This window comes from Terrapene carolina, unplaced genomic scaffold (genome assembly GCF_002925995.2).
Source record: "Terrapene carolina triunguis isolate 2854851 unplaced genomic scaffold, T_m_triunguis-2.0 Scaffold227, whole genome shotgun sequence".
In the NCBI taxonomy this organism is placed as follows: domain Eukaryota; kingdom Metazoa; phylum Chordata; order Testudines; family Emydidae; genus Terrapene; species Terrapene triunguis.
In genome coordinates, this window is record NW_020664578.1 from 2,446,025 (window position 1) to 2,468,055 (window position 22,031).

A 22,031-nucleotide genomic window follows, 5' to 3' on the forward strand; every position below is an offset into this window, starting at 1 on the left:
GGGGGCTGCAGGTCGGGATCGAGGGACACGGGCAGAGCTGGGGGCGTGGAGAGTGCCCTGCGTGCCCGGCTCAGCTACTGGGGAAGGAGCTGCCCTGACTCCTGGCGCTGTCCCCTCCCTTCCCCAGGGAACGAGGTGGATCAGCAGGACCTGGGCACGGCCCTGACGCTGGTCAAGGACCTGATCTCGGCCATCGACCAGGAGGTACACGAGTCCGAGAAGAACGCGCGGCTGCAGGAGATCTACGGGCGCGTGGACGGGCGGTCCAAGGCCCGGCTGGACTGGGAGGGCCACAGCGCCTCCTTCTGCAAAGACGAGTTGCTGCGCCGGAAGCTGGTGCACGACGGATGCCTGCTGTGGAAGACGGCGGCCGGGCGCTTCAAAGGTGCGGGCCGGGGGGGGGAGTCCCTGGGGGAACCTGGCAGAGGCTCAGGTCCCCACCCCCAGGCACATCCACATGGGCTTGATTTTCCCCGCCCCCCCCAAAGCCCAGCCTGAAGCCACGCCGGGCACCAGCCTCCGCCTCCTCCCAGGTGTGGCTGCTCCCCGGGGTGTCCCGTTCCTTCTGCTGCCGGCGGAGGCTCCATCCCCCTCCCTTTGTGGCCTGGCTGAGGCTGAGTGAACCTGCCGGGCTGCAGCAGCTGATCGGAGGTTCCCATCGCCCGCAGGCCCCTCGCCTTGATGCCTTTGTGTCCTTCCTCTTGCTCGCAGATGTCCTGGTGCTGCTGATGACCGACGTCCTCATTTTGCTCCAGGAGAAGGACCAGAAATTCACCTTCCCTGCCCTGGTGAGCTGCTGCTGGTCCCTCCGGCTTCTCATCCTCTGCCACAGGGCTGGCCAGAAACAGCTGGGCCTCCTGGCAAAAGGGCTGGCTTAGCTGGGGCTCAGGGCACACGGCTAGGTGTCAGGACTCCTGGGTCCCATCTTACCGCAGGAGAGCCCCTTGCCGGAGCTCTCGGCCTCAGTTTCCCCAGCTGTAAACAAACCTGATGTGATCCTGACCCGCTCCCGCCAGGGGCCGTTGGGAGGGTGAATTCGTTGGCATTGGGAGCATCTCCAGTGGTAGGCGCTGTGTGAGCGAAGCGTTGTGACCCGGCCTGGCTCGTAGCCCGGTGGTCTCTGCGTCTGCTCCGTTGCTCTCCGGGTTGCTCTTTTGCGGCTATCGCTGTTGTTTATATGGCAGTGGAGAGGGGCCCATTGCACCGACCCAGCGAGAGTCCGTCCCTGCCCCAAAGCTACATGGAAAAGGCAAAGGCTGGGAGGGGAAACCGAGGCACGGCGGGGGTAGCGATTTGCCACCCAGCGGGTCAGCAGCAGAGCTGGGAACAGTCCATGTCTGGAGTCCCATCCGGTGCCTGACCCAATAAACGGGTTGCTCTGGTAGATCATCTGCGCCCGGCTTAGTAACCCGCGGCTCTGTCTGCCCTGCAGTCCGGGCAGACAGACCTGCCCGAGCTTTACCTGCACTAGCCTGGTGAAGACCAGCTGTGCCACCGGGACCCTGGGCACCTGCTCGCATCGCCCCAGCTCCTGCGTCGTCTTAGCCTGCCCGTGTGCGTTGCCCCTCGGATGGTGCCGGCGTAACGGTAGTGTCCCGGAGCCCCAGTCCTGGACCGGGCCCCCGTTGGGCCAGGACACAACAGAGTGCCCCCAGAGTTTCCCATCTAAGTATGACAAGAGACAGCCGGTGGAGATGGACAGACGAGTGGGCTAGGAGATAAGGACTCGGCCAGTCCTCGCAGTCCTCTCTCTTCGTGAACCCCTGGGATCCCCCCCCATTCCCCTTCACCCCCCCTAATGGGCTGCCACACCCCCTCCCGCAGGACAAGCCGGCGGTGATCTCCCTGCAGAACCTGATCGTCCGGGACATCGCCAACCAGGAGAAGGGCATGTTCCTGATCAGCGGCACCCCGCCGGAGATGTACGAGGTCCACGCCGCCTCCCGCGACGACCGCAACACCTGGATGAAGATCATCCAGCAAACCGTCCGCCTGTGAGTGCCCCCGCCCCACGGGAGGGGGAAAGGGAGGGACTCGTTTGCCTCCGGTCTGGCACGGGCAGGATAAAAGCTTTACTACAGCTGCCGGCAAAGGGAGCCGCTTCTCCAGCTCGAGCGTCAGAAGCTGGGGCTTTTAGCACTGAAAGTTCCAGGTTCTGGTTCCGCTGTTGGCCCAAGTGGCTTGTGTTCTGGGGGAGCCTCCCTGCGCTGGGGAAGGGGGTGAGCAGTGTGGGAGGGGCAGGGGGTGTCAAAGGTATGGGGTGGGGGGTGCCTGGGACCTCTGGGAGGTTGTAGGGGAGCGGATAAGCTATCAAACTGGTACTGGGTGGCCAGGGGGTGACCAACGTGAGCAGCCAGTGGAGGGGTGAAGATGACATCCGAGGGAAGGGGGTGGGAGGGGAGGGGCAGCCATCCACGTGGGCTGGGTGCCTATGGAGGGGGCATTGCTGGGGTGGATCTGTGGAGCATCTGGCTGGGCGGACGGAGCCAGCTCTGATTCCCTGCTCTCAGGGAGAGGGCTGCGAGCTGGACCAGGCACGAAGGGCGTCTGTCCCTGGTGGCCCAGGGGGGAGAGCGACAGTGACCTCCCCCAGGGGCGGGGGTGGAGCTCAGGCCCTCAGCGTCCGGGTGGTGCTTTGGGATCCGCAGTCTGGGGAAGGAGCTGTGGGGTCTGGGGATTTCTAGCCTGTGGCTCCAGCCCCTGACGCGGCCGATCTGCTCTAGGTGCCCCAGTCGCCAGGATTTCCCCCTGATCGAGACTGAGAGCGAGGCCACCCTGCGCAAGCTGAAAGGTAGGGGGTCGCCCTGCCCCCGCAGTGACTGCCCCCCTCTCCCTCCCCGTGTGTCCCTGGCAGTCACTGGCCCTTGTGTCCCCTCCCAGCAGTCCCTGCCAGTGAGCCCTGGCCCAGCAGTAACCTCGACCCCCACCCCCTGGCCCAGGCTGCCCTGCCAGCCCCCGTCATTCATCCCCCTCCCTTCCCGTCTCCCCCAGACCAGATGGCGCAGCGGGACCGGGAGATCACGGAGCTGCTGGAGGAGAAGGTGGAGCTGTTCGCGGAAATGCTCAGCCTGCGGAGCGGCTGCGAGGACCCCCCAGCCTGCCCGACCCCCCGCACCCTCTTCCGGGCCGAGTCTTTGGACGGGCCCCGCGGAGAGAAGCTGCTCCGCAAAGCCATCCGCGAAGGTACCCGATGCCATGGGACTAAACACCCCCCGCTCTCAAAATGCCCTCCCTCCTGCAGGGCCGGCCTGCCGGATCTCCTGCCGTAGCAGATCAGACCCCGGGCCCATCTAGCCCGGTATCTGGTCTCACACATTGACAGCACCAGCTGCTTCCGAGCAAGGGGCAAGTGCTCCCTCTAGTGGACAGTTGTGGGATAACCCGCCCCCCAATGGGTCTCTTCCAAACCTCTAATAAGGATGAGTTTTAAGGCCCAAAGCAGGCAGATTTCCCCTTCCCAGTGTTCATCTCTTGTCAGGGGGAGAACAACCAGTGCTAAGAGGGAGAGACCGGCCGAAACTTGCAGTCTGCATAGACCAGACAGACACAGGGTGGGAAAGAGGCGTTTGTATTCATTCCCCATTTTACGGATGGGGAAACTGAGGCACGGAGCCCGGCAGTGACATGCCCACGGTCACGCAGGGAGTCAGTGACAGAGCTGGGAATTGAACCCAGGTGTCCTGAGTCCCGGTTTAGTGCCCATCCTTTCTCTGTACCCCCCCCAGCCCCATTGCTAGCAGACCCCAGGGCTGCAGAAGGATTCACGGTACAGAAAGATAGGGAATATCAGTGTCTTGCCGGCACTAGTTCACCAGGCGTTTCTCCCCCAGTGGAGTGTTTGAAGGATCTCTTCGTGGGAGCCGTGAGGGACCGAGACCAGAACCACCCTGCTGATCCCGACGGCGGCTCCGGCACCGGCTCCGACACCCCGAGTACGAGCTGAGACCTCCCTTCTGATTCCTCCCCTCCCTGTCGGGGGCGCCGCGGGGCGCAGTCTCGCTGCAGGGCCCGACGCTGCCCGCGTAGACCCCGGAGCTGATCAGTGTTTTCTATTTGTGCCAGATACACCCAGTAGAAAAGGAGTGTATCTTGCAAGATAGGAGAGGCCTGTAGAGAGAGGGACGGGAATGATTCACGGGGCTGGGAAAACCTGCTTTGCAGCGAGACGCTTCAGGAGCTGCCCCTGCTCTTTGGAGGAAGCAAAATAGACGGAGGGCGACTGGGTCCTATCCCAGGACCACCTCCAGGGGGAGGCAATTTGTGAGGGGGGAGGGGTGTCTAACCCAGCGACCGAAGGCAGAACGAGAGCCGATGGGTGGGAGCTGAAGGCAGACCTAGCTAGGAATGAAGTGCAGATTCTTAAGTGCGGGTTGTTAACCATTGGAACTCCATGCCGAGGGACGTGGGGGATTCTACACCCCTGGGACCGTGACTACGCTAGAAAGGCTCGTCAGTATAGCTGTGCTGGAGAGCTCCACTGGTCAACTCTCCTAGTGGAGGTGCAGCAAAAAGCGTACCCCAGTTCCCCGGATGGGCTTTTTGTACTGTAGTAACTGTGTCTACACATGGGTCTGTTGCTGGCTCCGCTCTGGGTCGGGGATCGCACCTGGGACCGACAGCTCGGCCAGCGAAACCTGCAGTAGACAAGGCCTTAGGCTTTACATCTCTTCCTGAAAGTGCCCCTCCAGCCCCGCCAGACGCAGCCGTCGCTGGGTGAGGTTCTCGGGTATGCAGGAGGTCAGACTGGCTGATCACAACGGTCCCTTTGGGCCTTGGAGCCTTTGACCCCTACGGAGGTGCTACCTAGCACAAGCCACTAAAATTAGATGTCGCAAGGGCCGGGCGCCTCCTGCGTCGGTGACCCGCAGGCGGATTTCGGCCCTGGAAGGGGCTAGCGCGGCCTGTCTCATCTGCTCACTCTTCCCTCCGCAGACGGCGAGACCAGCAGCCTCAACGGCTCCCTGGAGTTCTGCAGGGCCGACTCCGACCAGCGGGTAAGTCCCTTTCTGCCCCGGCAGGGAGCCAGTCCCAGTGGGGACGCCACGGCGGGGTCTGACAGCCAGCGCCGGGGGAAGCCAGGTTCCATTCCTGGTGCTGCCTGAGCCACGTGGCCCTGCTGTGCCTCAGTTTCCCCATCTGTAAAACAGGGATGGCACGCTCCCTCCTGGGAAACGTGTGCGGGGGGGCGCGGGGCGCGGGCTGTTATGCTCAGTTTAGGCCTGTCTGTAGAGCCTTGGCTGGCACATTACTATCACTGCCTCCATCCACACTGACACACCAGGGACTGAACCGGCGACCTCCAGGCCTAAAAGCAGGAGCTGCTACAGCTTGAGCTACAGAGCCAGCCCCCCTGGCTTGTGCTGTAACAGATTTGTCACATGGGGGGCCTGTAATACACACACTTTAGGGGTACCGGCTGGCTATGGGGGGCTTCACATGGCTAATCTCTGCCTTCTCTCTCTGTAGGATGGGAATGGTAACCAAGTGCAGCAGAAGGTACCCCATGAGGTAGGGGGGCTGGCGGCCTCTGGATGGGGGTGGGATTTATACAGCTGGAGGGAAGGGGTCGATAGGAGAGGGGAGTCCTGCTTCTGCCCCCTGTGCTGAGTGTGGGGATTGGGAGGCAGTGTGGTCTAGTGGCTAGAGCCCTGGGCTGGGAGCCCTGGGTTTTATTCCCAACTCTGCCAGTAGCCTGCTGGGCCAGTCACTTGCCCTCTCTGTGCCTCAGTTTCCCCATCTGTAGAATGGGGATAATGATACTGAGCTCCTTTCTAAAGCCCCTTGAGATCTATGGCTGGAAAGAGCTGTTGATTTATTATTTACATGGAATTATTGCTCTCTTCCCTCCCAGGAGGTGATTCACCGGCTTGTGGCACTCTACGCCCTCCTCCATGGCCTGCAGGTCTGTACCATCAAACCTCCCTCCCTTCCCACGTGCCCCCTGGTTGGGGGAACCCCGAGCTTTGCTCCCCACCAGCTGTAGAGCAAGGTTTCGGTTCCCCTTGGTGGGTGCGGTGGGATCCGTCCTGGTGTGAAGCTGAGGCATGTTTCTATGGGTGGGGGTGAGGTTCCCCTGTTGCTGCCTAGCGTTTGTCACTGGGGCGGAGGGAGTCACAGAGCGTTGATGTAGTATGGAGGGACGGGGTAGGGGGACCCCTGGGGCAGGGGGTGAGGTGGAGGGAGAGTCCTGGGGAGAGGGCTCTGAGATGGGGGTAGGAAGGAGGAGAATCCCTGTGGGGAGGGGCACAGAGCTGGGGTTGGGGTGGGGGGCATGGAGCCCATGCAAACAGGGAGGCATTCCTGGGCCCAAGGGGTGCAGAGCTTGGCGCAGGGGATGGGGTAGCAGAAGTCCCCAGCGGGGAGGAGGCCCAGAGCCCAGGTGAAGGGGGCTGGAGGGAGGGGCACGGGGCCTGGGGACAGGGGCACAGCTGCCCCTGGGGGGCAGAGTACAGGGCTGCCACCGGTACGAAATGAGCGCTAGAGACAAGCGTTTGCTGGCCGGGGAGTTGCTGGAGCCGGGATCCCAGCCTAGGGGTCGCCCCTGCCCTGCCTGGGGCCTGTACGTCCGGCTGAGTGTGGGGCCGCGACAGCCCCGGTGACGCCCTCTCCCCTCCCCAGGCCGCCGTGGTTCAGCAAGACTCCATCCTGGAGCTGCACCTCTACGACGGGGGCGGCCGGCAGGAGAAGCTGTCACGCGCCAACTCCCGCAAGGGGGCGCCGGGGGACGCGGCCGTGGCCAAGGCCCCGGAGAAGCAGGCCACGGAGCTGGCGCTGCTGCAGAGGCAGCACACCCTGCTCCAGGAGGAGCTGAGCCGGTGCCGCCAGCTGTGCCAGGAGAAGGTGCAGGAGGCCGGGGCGCTGGAGGCGCGGCTGCGGGAGAGCGAGCAGGAGCGGGCCCGGCTGGAGCGCGAGGCGGAGGAGGCCCGCAGGCAGGTGGCCGCAGGCGCTGCCGAGGCGGTGTGGGTCCGGAAGGGGGCGGAGCCTCGGAGGCGGAGCCTGCCCGCGGGGGACGCCCTGTATCTCAGCTTCACCCCGCCCCAGGTATGGCTACCCACGATGCACGGCGGCGCCTGGGGCGGCGCAGCATTGCAAACCCACTGCTCAAGGGCTGCCAGCCGGGCTGGGGGTCAGGGGCACGGCAGGGAGCCCGTCAGTCACCAGTTCGACTCCTGACTGGGTCGGGAGTAACCCAGCATCACCAGCCATGACGCTGGGCGTGAAACGCGTTTGCTGGGTCTCAGCTCCGTGGGCAGCAGATGGGTGGCACAAGCTGGTCCCTGGCAGGGCGGGGCGGGAGGTTGCCCTGCTGGGTTGACCAGTGGGACCTGCTGTCCCCAGGGCTTTTGACCCGAGCCAAGGAATTCACACGCCACCCTTCCCAGCCCTCTTGCCCCCTTGCTGAAAGGGGGAGGCGGCCAGGAGCCTTCTCTGGGGTTTCCCTCTGCCGGAGAGTCAGCACCTGCCCCCAGCACAGGGCACCTCTGGTTCCTGGCGCCCACGGTCAGGCTGTGCGGTGTCCCACACAGCAAGTGCAGGAGCAGGATGTAAAAAACCCTGGGTGCAGTTTGATTTGGGGCTGGAAAAAAAATCTCACTCCCTAAAAAAAATAAAATCCCACAACCCCATCGTACCTGCTTCTTAGCCCCCCGTCCAGGGCCGTGTCGCCCCCTGCGCCATCCCCTCCAGATCCTAGGCAGGGTCCCTCCCCTCAGGAGCCCGTGGCGCAAGGATCCCGTCTTTTGGCACAAAACCCTTGGAGTCCTTGGTCCTCCCCGTTCCTCGATCAGCCCTGCTGTCCTGCCCGTGTTCAACGGGACTTCGTTTGAAGGGGGCTGGAAGCCACGCCCACGCCGTGTGGCGCTCTGTCCCCCTCTAGTGGTGTCTGGGCCACACACCCATGTCAAGGAGGCGGCCCAGCCTTGGCTCTGGTAGATCAGCCATTAATTCCTGCATTCGATCCCCGATGACGCCCCCAGGACCACGGCGTTGCATTCACACGAGTCCTCTTCCCCCACCCGTAGCAGAGCCGAGGGAGCAACCACGGGAACCTTTTGCCAAGCGACCGTGCCTTAGGCGACTGCGGCGACGGCCCCGCCCAGCTTCAGGAGGGAGACGAGGACTTTGAGGCGCTGTCTGAGGACGAGGGCGTGGCCAGCCATCCGTCTCCACCTCCCAGCCCTCGAGGTCAGTGTGGTGCGTGTGGCGATGTCACCCCCAGCCGTTGCCACAGCCAGCACCCTTCGCTCAAGGGCAGGGGTTTGCGCGCTCGGTGCAGGAGGCGCTGGGTTTGATCCTGCCCCTGGCGTGCGTATTTCGTCCCTGTGCAACTTAGCAGGAGCTTTGGGGCTTCAGGGTAGTGAGATTGCATAGGGTCCGACATGGAAATGGGCGAATGAGATGGGGGGGACGGGACTTGTCCTGCCCTGGGCAGTCTCTGGTGTCCCTAAGCGTTACAATGCAACACCCAATTCCCCGGTCCTTCTCCAGAATGGTGCGTCTGGGAGTCAGGACTCCTGGGTTCTGTTCCCAGCCCTGGGAAGGGAGCGGATTTAGTGGCTCGAGTCAGGAGTCCTGGGATCTGAGTAACCTTGGCCAAGTCCTCCCCCTGCTTGTGCCTCAGTTTCCTTGTCTGTACCATATGGGTGAATGGTGCTGTGCCCCTCGTGCAGACTTGGTGCTCTGGGGTGTTAGTCCATGAATTAATGGACGTCTTGGTGCATGAGCTGATCAGTTGGGGTGTTCGGTTCCTTGCAGATTTTTCGAGGATGCAGGACATTCCCGAGGAGGTGGAGAGCAGCCAGGAAGTGAAGGACGGAGAGGGCGGTTCCTTGGACAGTTAGAGAGGGGCCCCGACCCCCCTACTCCTCCGCCCACCCATTGCCAAGGGGTTGACGCTGCTGCCACAGATTTTCCTGGCCAAAAGAGGGAAGAGACCCTGGGAAAAACTGCACCAAATACAAACCAAATCGTGGAGGGGGAGCAGGACCACGGCCCGGTTCCCGAGCTGCCCCAGGACATTGGGCTCATGGGATGTTTTTTAACTCTTTGATCCACAGCTCCTTTTTTATTCCTTCCCCTGGGGAGGGGGCGGCCGGTTTGCCGCGGCTTCCCGAGCCGATTAATTTATTTATTTTGTTTGTTGGGGCGGGAGGGACCGGAAGGGTTCGGATTATTTGCCGGCCCTTGGCTGGGAGCCGATCAGACCTTGGGAGGAAGCCACAGGTGTCTGATATCCAGGGCAAATGTTAACTTCCCCCTGGCTGGTTCGGTCAGACGCCAGCCGGATGAGTCCTCCCGTCTGGGTCCATTCTCCGTGACGTTGCACGAAGCTCACACTAGATGTGCCTGTGCGAAAACACACGCAAGCCAACACTATAGGGGCACCCTGGCAGGTTGGGGTGAAGGATTTAACCCTTCCGCTGGGATGCCCAGCAGCAATATCTGGAAGATCCAGCAGTCAAAAGGGACGTTCTGCTGGGAAGTCCAGCACTGAATTGGTTAATTATGCAAGATGTCGCTCACCCCCGTTGACTCGGAGTCGCCATTGAGCCAGGACAAGTGCGAGCCACTCTGGGGAGGAGCCCGCATGGTATGTAACATAAGGGAGGGAGCAAGGAACAGACCTCCCGCTGTAGCCTGCTCTGTTTTTCAATGCTCTCCAACGGCTGCCGGGCAGCATCCCTTAAAGATACAGCGAATGGCCCCAAATAGCGTCTCTGGGTATTTATAAGCGGTGGTTCTACTAGCCCTTTAAAAGAAACAAACCTAAAAGAGGCTCTCAAATGTGATGTTTAAAGGGAGGATGGTGTGCGGGAGTTGGAAATGAGGGCGATCTCATCAGGGTTCAGCCCTCTCCCAGATTTTTTTGGGGCGAGGGGGCACTGTTCCCTGTCCTGGGACTTCCCCTCCCGCCCCCTGAAAAACAGCTGAGCGCGAACATTCCCCAAATCCCAAGGCCTCCCAGACGTCGCCCCCTGCCTGCCGACGTGTGAATGGCAGTTGGGGTTGGGGGCTGCCGGTGCGGTGGGGATGGAAGAGGGGGAGCGTACGTAGCCCTGGCTGCATTGTTTGCTCCACAATGTATCGGGCAACTCCAGCAAAGGGATCTGGGGTGTGTCAGAGGGCAGCAGAAAAGCGGGTGGCGGGTTCTTTGTACCAAAGCTGGAGTTCTTTGTAATTAAATTAAAATTAAAAAAAAAAAAAAGAGGGGGGGGGAACAGTTTGGGGCTCTGATTTTTCCCAGGGGGATGATTGACTTTGGGGTGTTGCCATTTTCCGGGGAGTCCTCAATGGAGCCCTCCCTTAAAGGAGTCTGATGGACAGACCATCAGCCCCCTGAAAAAATGCGGCCTTGTTACATTTCTTTTTGGGGTGACTCCAAAATCGATTTGCAGATGCACTAGGAACCACCGCAACATCTTGGCCTTTGTGTTTAAAATATTCAGCTGATCTGCTCCTGCCGGCTGGATTGTAGGAGGAAAACAGGGATTGGGGCATGTTGAAATAGTCCCGGAAGGTTTGCGTTTTTAGAAAGTCTGACCACAGAAAATCTTCTTTTTTTAAAACGCCTGCTGGCCAATAAAACCTATTAATAGCAGATGTTGCTGTAAGGGAGGAATTTGTTTTTTAATTAACGCCAAAAAGAGTTTCAATTGGTTTATTGTTTCCTGTTGATTTAACTGTACAAAAAAAAAAAAAGATAATTAAAAAATCAACCCCCTGCGTGTGTGTGTGCTGGATTTACTCGAGTCAAAACGATCTGCTCAAGAGAAACTTCTCCTGAATTTTTAACGGGTGGCTTGGTTGCTTTCAAGATTCAGGAGGCTGGTGGGGTTGCCAGCTACAGCCCTGCAAAGAGGAGCCTCCAACGAGCTCATCGGCCGGTGGAAACTGGATGTGTGCTTTTCAGTCGTTGCTGTATTTGGTAGCCCGGCCAGTGGCTCAGCAGGGGTACGCTCTGCAGTCAGTGATGACCAGTGCGGTGCCAGAGGGTGTGCTATAGGGCACGGGGGAAGGAGGGGGCACTCTGGGTCAGTGCTGACCCCAATGCCTCACTCCAGGGCTCTGCTGCAGGGGTCAGCCCGGACTCACTCCAATGTGGCACCAGGGGCGCTGTGCTGCAGGGAGCGAGTCTGTGCTGACCCCCGTGTGGCACTAGGGGGTGCTGTGCTGCAGGGAGCAGTATCTGAGAAGCAGGCCCCTACTGACTGTATTGGAGTGGAGTGGACGGGTTCTCTAGAGTCCAGTTTACAAGGCTGGCACAGTAATTGGGGTGGGGCTGGGGGTGAGATTTGGGGATGAAAAGTCCAAACTGCAGGCGGTTTGTAGTGAATGTAAGATGTTTCCGGTTTAATTTGTGGGTGTGTTGGTGGTGGGGGGTTGCAGCTCCGAGGGTTTTCCATAGAAGTTTTTTGGTTTTTAAGCCGGAAGCGCCCACAGCGTCCCCTTGTGTGGCCCGTGCTACTCAGACACTCAAAGCCTGTCCCATAACCTTGCTGGGAGGGGCCAATGTGCATCTTCGTCGCATGAGACACCCCGGGGCTTCCTTCTGGAGGCTGGGGCATTCGCACAGGGCATTCTGCACGGGTACCACTTTGCAGCTCTGACATCATCTCCCAGCAGGGGACTGGACTGATCAGCTGGTCCGGGGGCAGAGTCTAGCGAGGCTGCTGGACACGGAGCAACCCTGGAGGAGCCGGCCGCTGTCTGCCCCGTGGAATCCAGGAAGAATCGGCTCACCCGCTAATGCAGTGATTTGCTTTGGTGCCCTGGGCTACCCCTGCATGGCTCTTGGTCTCCCCCCGAGCGGCTAGACCACGGATGGGTCAGCTACAGGCTGTGAGGCAGGCGCGATCCTGCTCCATGCTCCAGGGGGCCAGTCCCCGCAGACCGCCCTGCCACCGGGGGTTGAAATCTGGCTGGGGCCAGATCCTCTTCACTCCCCACCGGCAGCTGAAGTCAGCCCCCCGGTCTCTGTTTCGGGGTCTGATCCCTGTTCCAAGAGCAAACTCTTTGGGTGTTTGTGACGACAGAGGCCGGGGGAAGGAGATTTTTGTAATGTAAAACTTTCCCCCCACCAGAGAGACGCCGCCGCCCGTCGGCGCAGGAGTTGGGCTCTTTGAAGCACAATTCCTGGCACTCCGGCTGCTAATGCCGGTAGCAGACCACCCAGGGCTAGAGTGGAGGGGGAAAGGGGATAGGAGCGCTAATACGTTGTGGAGCCAAAAGGCTTATGGAGGGACGGGGAGGGAGCTTGGGAAAAGAACCAGATGTTGCTGAAGTATAAACAGCGAGCAGCGTGGTCTGTGTCCATGTCTTTTGCCTCCCTGGCAGTTTATTTGGATGAAAGCCGAGACAAGGGCCCTACTGCGCGAGGGGCTGTAGCGACCGCGGGCCTGAGAGCCAGTCCCTGCCCTGCAGAACTTGCCATAGACATGAAGACAGACAATGGCTGGGAGAGAGGCCGATTAGTCTCCCCGCTTCATAGGCTGGGAGGCCAAGAGAGATTAAGGCCAGATTGCTCCGGCCTTAATCTCTAGCAAACCTGACTAGAAAGAGAGGGGAAGAAGCCGAGCCTAGGGAAGGGTCAATACACCAACAGGCGGCATCAGTGGGGAAACGTAAAGCAGGTCGGGTCTCTACAGCCATACCCATCTCTGGGGGGCTGGGAGACGACCGATTGGCTCTGGTTCTTGTTGGGAGACTCTTGTCTAAAGCCCCTTTCTGGCAGTGCAAAGTGGGCCCAAATTCCCTTTAAACTCACTCTAAGGCCCCCGGCACGGCCCGAGCGGCGGAAAGGGGCCTTCGCATAACTGCGAATCAGGCCCTATTGTCTTTAAATGCATAGAATTGTATATTGATGTGATGTCTCTTTAACAAAGGGCCTGTGTCATGTGACTACTTCCCGGCGTTAACGCCATCAAACGGGGTCCGCTCTACGAGGCTGCCCCCTCCAACGTGCTCTGTTCAATGCCAGATCCCCGATGCTGACCTGCTTTCCTTTTAGGACACCCTCCCACGTCATCTGGGGGCAGCTTCTGTCGTCTTCCTTCGGCCTCGGACTGTTGGACGCTCACCGTTTTCCGGCCCGGCTTTACACGCCCGAGCCAGCGGAGCCGGCGCTCCCTTGTTGTTGGGGGTGTAACTCTGAGCATGTCTCTAACGTACACATTCCTCCCAGGGTCTGGCCGGTCTCACGTGACTGCTGATGTCATAATACCCCATTGTCCCCCTGGACAGGCTCCCCGGAGGGTGGCCGGGTGGCAGGTTCCCATGCTGGGTTACAAGGGCCTACGCGTGCCCGGTGCTGCGTGGAATGAAGGATGAGCTGCCCCTCGTGCCAGAAATACGCGTGGGGCTGCACTTATGACAGGCTGCGCCCCATCAGACCCATCCGGGTATAGTGCGACAATGCAGAGAAAGGGGGAGGCAGGCCCCATAGAAGTGTGTCCTTTATAAACCCCATAGGAACTCATAAGTGATCCAGGGGGGAGGCTTAGCTGCTGGTTACAGTTCAGGGGGTGTTGCTGGTCCCTGAGCTTTCGGACAAGTTATGGAGCCTGGGGCTCTGCTGGTCACGGGTTCAAGCCCTGGTGTTGGGCTGGGAGGAATTCCCATGATCCAGTGACGTTGCAGTTAACCACGGGGAACGGCGGCTGCTCCAGATTCAGCGTGTAGCAGCGGGGATGGAAAGTTGGTCCCCGCTGTGGGCTGCACCGTAGCCGCTGCATGAGATGAGTTTTTGCAGGTCTCGGTCCACTTAATGCAAAAGCATTCGCATCCCAAATGACCCACCCTGTCCATTGGCACGGCCTGGCCCCTGCGTGGGAGTGCTGGGTGGGGGTGACGGTCCCGGAGCGTCCTGCTGGGGAGGTGGGCGCTGCAGGGTAGGATTGAGGCATGCTGGCAGGGGGCAGCGCATGGTGTGGAGAGGGCTGCTCTGGTCTGCGGCCTCCCTAACCCCTCTCCCAGGCAGGAAGTTCTTAAAAGGCTGGGCCCGATGGATGCCCTGCGAGCATCTAACCCTAGATTCTCTCCTGTTCTCTCACAACCACAAGCTGCCCCCTCCGATGCCGCTGGTGCCGGTGGCCCAGAGGCCCCTTGGCCAGCAGGACTGGTACCACGGCTCGCTCCCCAGACAGGAGGCTCAGGCGTTGCTGACCAGCGAGGGGGATTTCTTGGTCCGCGCAAGCCAGGGGAGGCCAGGAGCCCATGTCCTGTCCGCGCTGGCTGGAGGACAGTGCAGGCATTTCATCATCCAGTGCCGGAAGGTGAGGAGCTCGGTGGGGAGGGGACGTGATGGTGAGCCCTGCAGGCCAACCTGCCAAAGGGTTATTCGCCTCGGGGGAGTGGCTACAGCTGGCGTCCAGTCCCCAGGAGTGCTGCCTGGCCAGCGAGGACGCGCGGACGTTGGCTGTCACATGGTAGCCTGGTGGGAGGAGCGTTCTCATGCTTGCTCGTGTAGTTGAATTGATCTCTCTGGATCAAGCCGCTTAGTTCTGTGGCCATCCCTCCAGCGGTCGCTGGCTGGACTTGCAGCGCCAAAGAGGAACATGCTTGGGCTTCTATTTCCGGCTGAGACTGTGGGCAAGTCACTAGACCTCTTTGTGCCTCAGTTTCCCCAGCTGTAAAATGGCGATGCTGATTTGCTGGCCTCATCCTGCGGCCAGCGCTCTGCAAAGGGGGCCTTCGTATAAAGGAAAATCGGGCTCCAAATCTTTAGAGCATAGAATAAAGGCCGCTATGCAAATGTAGGGTTTGGTAATAAATCAGTGGCCACCTGGGACTTTCCAGCTGTTGCCGCTCAGAAGTGCACAGCAGCAGTGGGGCTGGAATTCAGAGCCTCCTGGTCCAGAAACACGGCCCCCCTGCTATGGGAGAATCCCCACCGGCTGGGAGCAGTATAGGGCCTGTAACACACACACACTGGAGTTCTGATTCATTCCAGCAGAGGGCAGTGCGCTCTCTTTCTCACTTAAGGCAGCTGATTCCCTGCTCCCTCCCATGGTTTTTAAAATTTGGGGACCCCTGAGGGGGACCCATCCAACCTGGCCGCTACACTCCCCTTGTCGATCAGCAGCAATGGTAGCTTCTGTGCTGATCAGCTGATTTCTCCCCTCCCCCTGCTCACTCTGTACTGATCTGGGCTCTTCTGCAGGGCAGGTACCAGTTTGAGCCTGGAGGGGTGGGGGCCCCCACCATCCCCTCGCTCATCCACCACCATCTGCAATCACGCCAGGTGCTCACCACGAAGTGCCCGTTCCTCCTGCGGAACCCGGTCGCCAAGGTAAGCCCGCTGCGCTGCTGCATGCCCGGGACCCCCAGCCGGGTGAGGGTGGGGGGTATGGCAGAGATCCAGTGGGGGCTTGCAATGGGGGACGGGGCAGTAACAAGGGGTTAACCTCTGCTCCACTCCCCCCCCTTGGTGGGCATGGGGGCCCCCATGGGTAAGGTTATAAGAGTGGATGTGAAAAACAGCTTGGATGGAAAATTTTGGGCCGGCCCCAGAGTCAGGCTCATTTCTCCGTGTTTGCTCCAACCCTTGTCAGCCCCCATTGTCCCCCGGGGCCCGATCCCCTCCCCACAGTCAACGAGGGGACTTTGCCCCTGAGCAGGATCAGCCCCACCACGCAAGCGATCAGCGCTATTGTCTCCAGCCCTTATTGTCCGGCGCCTTGTTCTTTTGTAGGCCAAGTGGGACCTGAGCCATGAAGACGTGGTGCTGGGGGAGCTGCTGGGCAGCGTAAGTGACTCCGTTCTCGGCTGTTAGCCGTGTACTGCTCCGCACAGGAAGCCTGATGTTAATTGTGGACAGGGCAGCAATCTGACCGTCAGGACACCAGGGCGCTGTTCCTACCTGTGCCACTTCCTGCCTGCCTGGCCTTGGGCGAGTCACCGCCCCTCTCTGTGCCTCTAGTATATAAATGAGCATCAGGTCCACCATCCCCCTGGGGAGAGCAGTGTGTGCATCCCACACCGTGCTGCGGCAAAAATGAAACTCAGCGAAGGCAGGTGCAAAGTTCTAAATGTAGGAAGGAAAAACCAAAGGCACAACTTCAAAAAAAAGGGAATAACTGGCTCGGCGGTCGTCTTGCTGAAAAGGAGCTGGGGGGGTCTAGTGGATAAATACGAGTCAGCAATGCGACGCGGTTGGGGAAAAGGCTAACATCATTCTGGGGTGTATCAACAGAAGTGTTGTATGTAAGGCACGGAAGGTAATTATCCCCCTCTGCTTGGTATTGGTGAGGTCTCAGCTGGAGTCCTGTGTCCAGTTCTGGGTCTCGCACTTCAGGAAAGATGTGGACAAATTGGAGAAAGTCCAGCGGAGAGCAGCAAAAGTGAAAACTCGATCTATGAGGAAAGGTTAATAAAACTGGGTATGTCTAGTCTTGAGGGAAAAGACTGAATGGGGAGCTGATGACAGTCTTCAAATATCTTCAGGGTGTTATGAAGAGGACGGGGATCAATTGTTCTCCTTGGCCACTGAAGAAGCAGTGGGCTCCATTTGCAGCAAGGGAGATTTAGGTTAGATGTTAGGAAAAGCTTTCCAACTCTCAGGGGAACGGGCGTCCAAGGGAGGTGGCGGAATCGCCATTGCTGGAGGTTTTTAAGGACAGATTGGACAAACCATCGTCAGGGCCGATTATAGGTTTACTTGATTCTGCCCCAGCGCGGGGGGCTGGCCCGGATGACCCCCTCGGGGTTCTTGAAACCTGAGATTTCTATGATTCTAACTTAGCAAATGGCTTCTCTCTCTCCACACACAGAGGGGTTTCTTTTTGGAAGCTTAAAGGAGTAGTACCCTAAAAGTAAAAGCATCAGAGTTTGGAGCTACAGATGCCACAGGTGACTGGGAGGCAGGGATGGGATTCAGCTTCCAGAGCCAGGGACTCAGATTTGCATTTACTCTTACACCCCCCAATTTGGGGGTGAGTTTTCTCCGTGTGCGTCTATAATATCCTAGGCGGATCTGGTAGCAATGCTTAGAATTAAAGTCGTCCCGCACGTTCCACTCTAAGACGCTGGTTTCAGTTGCATATCACTTTAACAACCTTGAGCCATTTGGGGTGAAATTTCCCATGCTGGGCATTTGCCTCAAGCTGATATCTTTGGCAAGTTGCAGCTAAAATGGTTCGCTCATTTCCAAGAACGTGATTAGGGATTGTTTTGCTCGTATTAAAAGAATTCTCCAACCCTTTTATTGCAAAGCTCTAACACATCCATGCTTTGAAGCAGGGAGTGTATTTTGCAGGAGAGTCACCCTAGGGTCATTGAAATGCCTGTTTCCTGGAAATTCCACTCAAATTTGACAAAATTATAAGCCCCTGAAAATCTGTTTCCATGTGCTCAGTAGTATGTAAAATATGACAAACTGGAGAAAGGGCTTGAAATAAATAGGATGAAATCCAGTAAGGGGCAATGCAAAATACTCCACTTAGGAAGGAATAATCAACAGGGGGGGGGATAGCTCAGTGGTTTGAGCATTGGCCTGCTAAACCTAGGGTTGCGAGTTCAATCCTTGAGGGGGCCATTTAGGGATCTGGGGCAAAAATCTGTCTGGGGATTGGTCCTGCTTTGAGCAGGGGGTTGGACTAGATGACCTCCTGAGGTCCCTTCCAACCCTGGTATTCTATGATTCTATGAATTGCACAAATGGAAAATGACTGTCTAGGAAGGAGTACTGCAGAAAAGGTTCTGGGGGTTATAGTGAATCACAAATTAAATGTGAGTCAACACTGTTGCAGGAAAAGTGAACCTCATTCTGGGCTGTATTAACAGGAGTATTGTAAGCAAGGCCCAAGATGTAATTCTTCCGCTATACCAGGGGTGGGCAAACTACGGCCCGCAGGCTGCATCCGGCCCACCAGATGTTTTAATCCAGCCCTCGAGCTCCTGCTGGGGAGCGGGGTCTGGGGCTTGCCCCACTCCGGCGCTCTAGCTTCCATACCCAGATGTGGCCCTCGGGCCAAAAAGGTTGCCCACCCCCGCGCTGTACTCAGCACTGATAAGGCCTCAAGTGGAGTACTGCATTGGGTTTCAGGCACCACGTTTCAGGAAAGACGTGGAAAAAATGGAAGCAAGTCCAGAGGAGAGCAACAAAAAGGATTTAAAGGATTAGAAAACATGATCTATGAGGGAAAGCTGAAAAAAATGGGTTTGTTTCGTCTGGAGAAGACTGAGGGGGGACGTGACCACAGTCTTCAAGGACATAGAAGGTTGTTATAAAGAAGAGGGTGATAAATTGTTCTCCTTAACCACTGAGGACAGGACAAGAAGAAACAGGCTTAAACTGCAGCAAGAGAGATTTTTCAGAGTAGTTAAGCACTAGAACAAATGAGCCAGGGAGGTTGTGGAATCTCCATCACTGTCTAAATTGCTCTTAAAAAGCTCCAAACACCGGTCAGGGATGGTCTAGATAATACTTAGCCCTGCCTCAGTGCAGGGGACTGGACTAAACAGTGGACCTCTTGAGGTCCCTTGCAGCCTGACATTACTATGCTCTAGAGGGAACTATAAATGTATCTTCTCGTTGCCTCCGCCGTATCTAGTAACATATGGACAAAATCCCTTTAAAAGTTACACCTCTCTGTGGTGCTTGTATCTGCCTCAGGCATTCACTTCCTAGTCCCTTTTGTTAGCTACGTCCTCAGCACTGAGATAATGACACTAACCACAGGGCAACGTGAATATTTCATACAGCAGCTGCCATCCCGTCTTTGTCCCGTGTTATGAAATACGGATCTGATGGTTTCGTGCTGCTGCGTCCCATAAAAGGCTCTCGGAGCAATGATGAGGGGCGGTGGGTCTAGGGGGTTGGAGAGTGGACAGGAGTATAATACGCCTTGCTAAGGGAAGGGGAGGGAAGGATAATGGTGGGAAGGGTCTGTGGTGTCTGTCATGTCAGTCAGCAGCAGTGGGACATCGGGATCCTACATCATAATCCCTAGTTCTTATCTAGCACTTTTCATCATTAGAGCGCCAAGCACTTGGCAAAGGAAGCGGGTACCATTATTCCCATTTTGCAGATGGGGAAACTGAGACATAGAGAGGGGAAGTGACTTGCCCAAGGTCACCCTAGTGGCAGAGCTTGGAATAGCACCCGGATCCTCCCGACTCCCAGTGCTCTATCCGCTAGGCCACACAGCCGCTGAGCAGTAAGATTTGTTGTTCGGTGCTGTGATTGGCATCTCAGGTGCAGCCCTGACGTCACTGGGAGCTCAGTGGCCTCTGCGAAATGAGCTGGCGGGTGTCAGGATGATGTCTGCAGGACAGGGGTTGGCAGCACAAAAACTCACCCGTGCTGTGGGCCCCGCTTCACTTGCAGCCTCAAAAGAGAAAGCAAGGCGACGTGCCCAGATACCAAGGTGAGGGGCTCTGTCTAGGAACCTGCAGAGAACAGAAGGACTGAATGGGCCAAACTCTCTTTTCATCCCTAGAGGGGAATCCTTCCCAGCAAGGGCACATTGGCAGCAGGTCGGTGTGGCTGGGAGGCCCAGCCTTCAGAGCTCGCAGGCTGAAACCCTGACATAGTTTGAGGGGAAGGAATTGGGTGCGCAGCCCCTTAAAATTTCTAAGCACTCCGTCGGTGAGGGGAGACAGCTGCCCTTTTGTTCTGGGAGTGGCTGCAGCATGCTGCCAAGTGAGGGGGTGCACACACTGTGCTCTCTCTATGGAGAGGCTTGGCCTGATTTCCCTTTGGCATGTAATGCAGAGCAGGCCTTGCTCTGCTGCCTGATCACTGCCCCCGACCGCTGTTTCTCCATCCCCAGGGGAATTTCGGGGAGGTGTATAGCGGCCGCCTGTCATACGACAACACCCCCGTGGCTGTGAAAACCTGCAGGGAGCCCCTGGCCCCGGAGACCAAGCACAAGTTCCTCATGGAAGCCAGGTCAGCCAGCAATGGGGTCTGACGGACCAATGGGCAATGGTCCCGCCCTGTTGGCTCAGTGGCTCATGCCTCTGCTCCTTCCTGTTTCTAAGGATCGTGAGGCGCTACAGCCACCCGAACGTCGTCCGGATTATTGGCGTCTGTGCCCGGAAACAGCCTGTCTTCATCGTCATGGAGCTGGTGTCCGGTGAGCAGGAGAACTCTCTGCGTAACCGCATGCTCTGCGTGTCTGCCTGTGACCCCAATGCACCTTGCCTCCTGGGTGCAATGTCAGGTCTGCTGCAACAGGGTTGGGAATGTCACCGCCTAGTGGTCGCAGCCTGAAGTGCATGCATGCCCTATTTCCTGTGCAAAACCAAGCGAAAGGGGCGTTTGAGTTTCACTGCAGGTTGAAATCCAGCCCTAGCTGGGGAGTTGGCGTGACGGGCATGGATCATCTGGGTCTTTTGTTCTTTCGTTCTCTCCCCCCCCCCCCCCCCCACCTAGGTGGGGATTTCTTATCGTTCCTCCGCTCCGAGGGGAGCCGGCTCTGGGTTCAAGACCTCATCCACTTTGCAGTTCAGGCAGCAGCAGGGATGGCCTATCTGGAGAGCAACGGTTGCATCCACAGGTATGGGTGAGACCCCCTTGCGGCAGGGAGAATTGCACCCGCTGGGAGGCTAAAGTGACACCCCGGGCACCCAGCGGGTTAACAATTGCCCCGAAGAGTGAACAAAGTCCAGCAGTAAGGTTCCGTGTCCAGCTCCCCGGCTGGCCAGTCCTGCCTGCTGCATCCAGGGAGTACCCAGCCAGCGCCCGGGTGCGTCTAGCCCTTCGTCCTCTCCCCGCAGGGACCTGGCGGCCAGGAACTGCCTGGTGGGGGAAGGCAACGTGCTAAAGATCAGTGACTTCGGCATGTCGCGGCAGGAGGCCAATGGCGTCTACGCCTCCCGGGGAGGAATGAAGCACATTCCCATCAAGTGGACGGCGCCGGAGGCTCTGAGATACGGTCAGGGGCGCGGGAACAGCTCGCTCCTCGCTGAGCTTTTACAGCGGTCGGGGCAGGAGGAAGGGGCCTGGGCCCAGGAAGGTCCGGGGCAGGGGGGGGCTGGTCAAGGCCAACAACTTGCCCCCTACTGGGGTTTGAGGGGACTGGAGCAATTTTTCTCCTGAGTTTGTCTGGTATCACAGGGAGGATGCTCTGGTGCAGAGCGCGCTGATCCGCCCTCCCCGGTGCGACCTCACTGATGAAGGCAGGATCCCCCAGGCAGGGGCGGGCCCAGGCAGATCTGGAAGTCCCGGTACTTTTCTCATTCAGGACGACACCACTGGAGTGTCCTGTATTCTGGGGACGCGTCAGTGGCTACCCTACCCTCACGGGTAACCCCGCCGATCGCGTGACAAAGGGCTATGGGATTGGGCCCCTTTCACTAATGTCCCCTGTGTGGGTTGATGGCAGGCCGGTACTCGACGGAGAGCGACGTCTGGAGCTACGGGGTCCTGCTGTGGGAGATCTTCAGCCTGGGGGCCACCCCCTACCCCGGCATGTCGAACCAGCAGGTGGTGAGCCAGGTGGAGCGAGGCAAGTAGCGCGAACTGGCGTTTATCACAGCACGGGTCCTGGACAAGGGGCACATCCCTGAGCTAACGGGGAGGGGGGGTGGCCATGTGCTTAAGGCTCAGGAGGCCAGGTTCAGTTCCTGGTTCTGCTGCAGTACAGACAATCATAGAGTCATAGACTTCAAGGTCAGAAGGGACCATTATGATCATCTAGTCTGACCTCCTGCACAACGCAGGCCACAGAATCTCACCCACCCACTCCTGTAACAAACCCCTGACCTATGTCTGAGCTATTGAAGTCCTCAAATCAGGGTTTAAAGACTTCAAGGTGCAGAGAATCATAACGTACCTCCTGCCCTAGTCCCCAGCCCCCCACACAGCTACCCCCCCCCCCCCCCCGCCCCTCCCCCCCCCCCCCCCCGCCCCGTGCTGCGTGTCTCCAGCCTCTCTTGCCTTGGCAGGTTTCCGCATGCGAGCTCCTCCGCGCTGCCCGGTGGAAGTTTACGACGTGATGCTGAGGTGCTGGGAAGCCAGTCCCAGCCTGCGCCCCAAGTTCAGCGCCATCCATCAGGAGATGACGCAGCTCCACTGGAACTCTGAGTGA

The 22,031-nt window shown here is 58.6% G+C and overlaps 2 protein-coding genes across 3 annotated transcripts in view; both read left to right on the top strand.

Moving 5' to 3' along the window:
• Positions 1-10,720, top strand: part of ARHGEF2 (Rho/Rac guanine nucleotide exchange factor 2) — a 40,485-nt gene extending 29,765 nt beyond the window's left edge. Inside the window, exons 10-21 of one of the 2 annotated variants that reach the window (XM_026656256.1) lie at positions 128-385; positions 712-788; positions 1,825-1,994; positions 2,724-2,791; positions 2,992-3,183; positions 3,831-3,932; positions 4,933-4,994; positions 5,467-5,508; positions 5,852-5,902; positions 6,619-7,041; positions 8,022-8,184; positions 8,755-10,720. In XM_026656256.1, the coding sequence (XP_026512041.1) occupies positions 128-385; positions 712-788; positions 1,825-1,994; positions 2,724-2,791; positions 2,992-3,183; positions 3,831-3,932; positions 4,933-4,994; positions 5,467-5,508; positions 5,852-5,902; positions 6,619-7,041; positions 8,022-8,184; positions 8,755-8,840 (1,694 nt within the window). In that variant the 3' untranslated portion in view covers positions 8,841-10,720. The remainder of the gene's footprint in view (positions 1-127; positions 386-711; positions 789-1,824; positions 1,995-2,723; positions 2,792-2,991; positions 3,184-3,830; positions 3,933-4,932; positions 4,995-5,466; positions 5,509-5,851; positions 5,903-6,618; positions 7,042-8,021; positions 8,185-8,754) is intronic. The other variant, XM_026656257.1, reaches the window with a different exon arrangement.
• A 3,283-nt stretch (positions 10,721-14,003) lies between these two features.
• On the top strand, positions 14,004-22,031 carry LOC112109054 (tyrosine-protein kinase Fer-like). Its single transcript, XM_026656236.1, has 9 exons — positions 14,004-14,270; positions 15,158-15,286; positions 15,689-15,742; positions 19,770-19,888; positions 19,981-20,075; positions 20,375-20,498; positions 20,719-20,876; positions 21,327-21,449; positions 21,889-22,031. The coding sequence occupies exons 1-9, from the start codon at positions 14,004-14,006 to the stop codon at positions 22,029-22,031; spliced, it is 1,212 nt and encodes a 403-aa protein (XP_026512021.1).

Excerpts from the sequence above, each read along its gene's own strand:
- LOC112109054 (XM_026656236.1), top strand. The coding sequence starts at position 14,004 with ATGCCCTGCGAGCATCTAACCCTAGATTCTCTCCTGTTCTCTCACAAC. Across the intron at positions 15,287-15,688 it reads TGCGGAACCCGGTCGCCAAG|GCCAAGTGGGACCTGAGCCA; the intron begins GTAAGCCCGCTG and ends GTTCTTTTGTAG. Across the intron at positions 19,889-19,980 it reads AAGTTCCTCATGGAAGCCAG|GATCGTGAGGCGCTACAGCC; the intron begins GTCAGCCAGCAA and ends CCTGTTTCTAAG.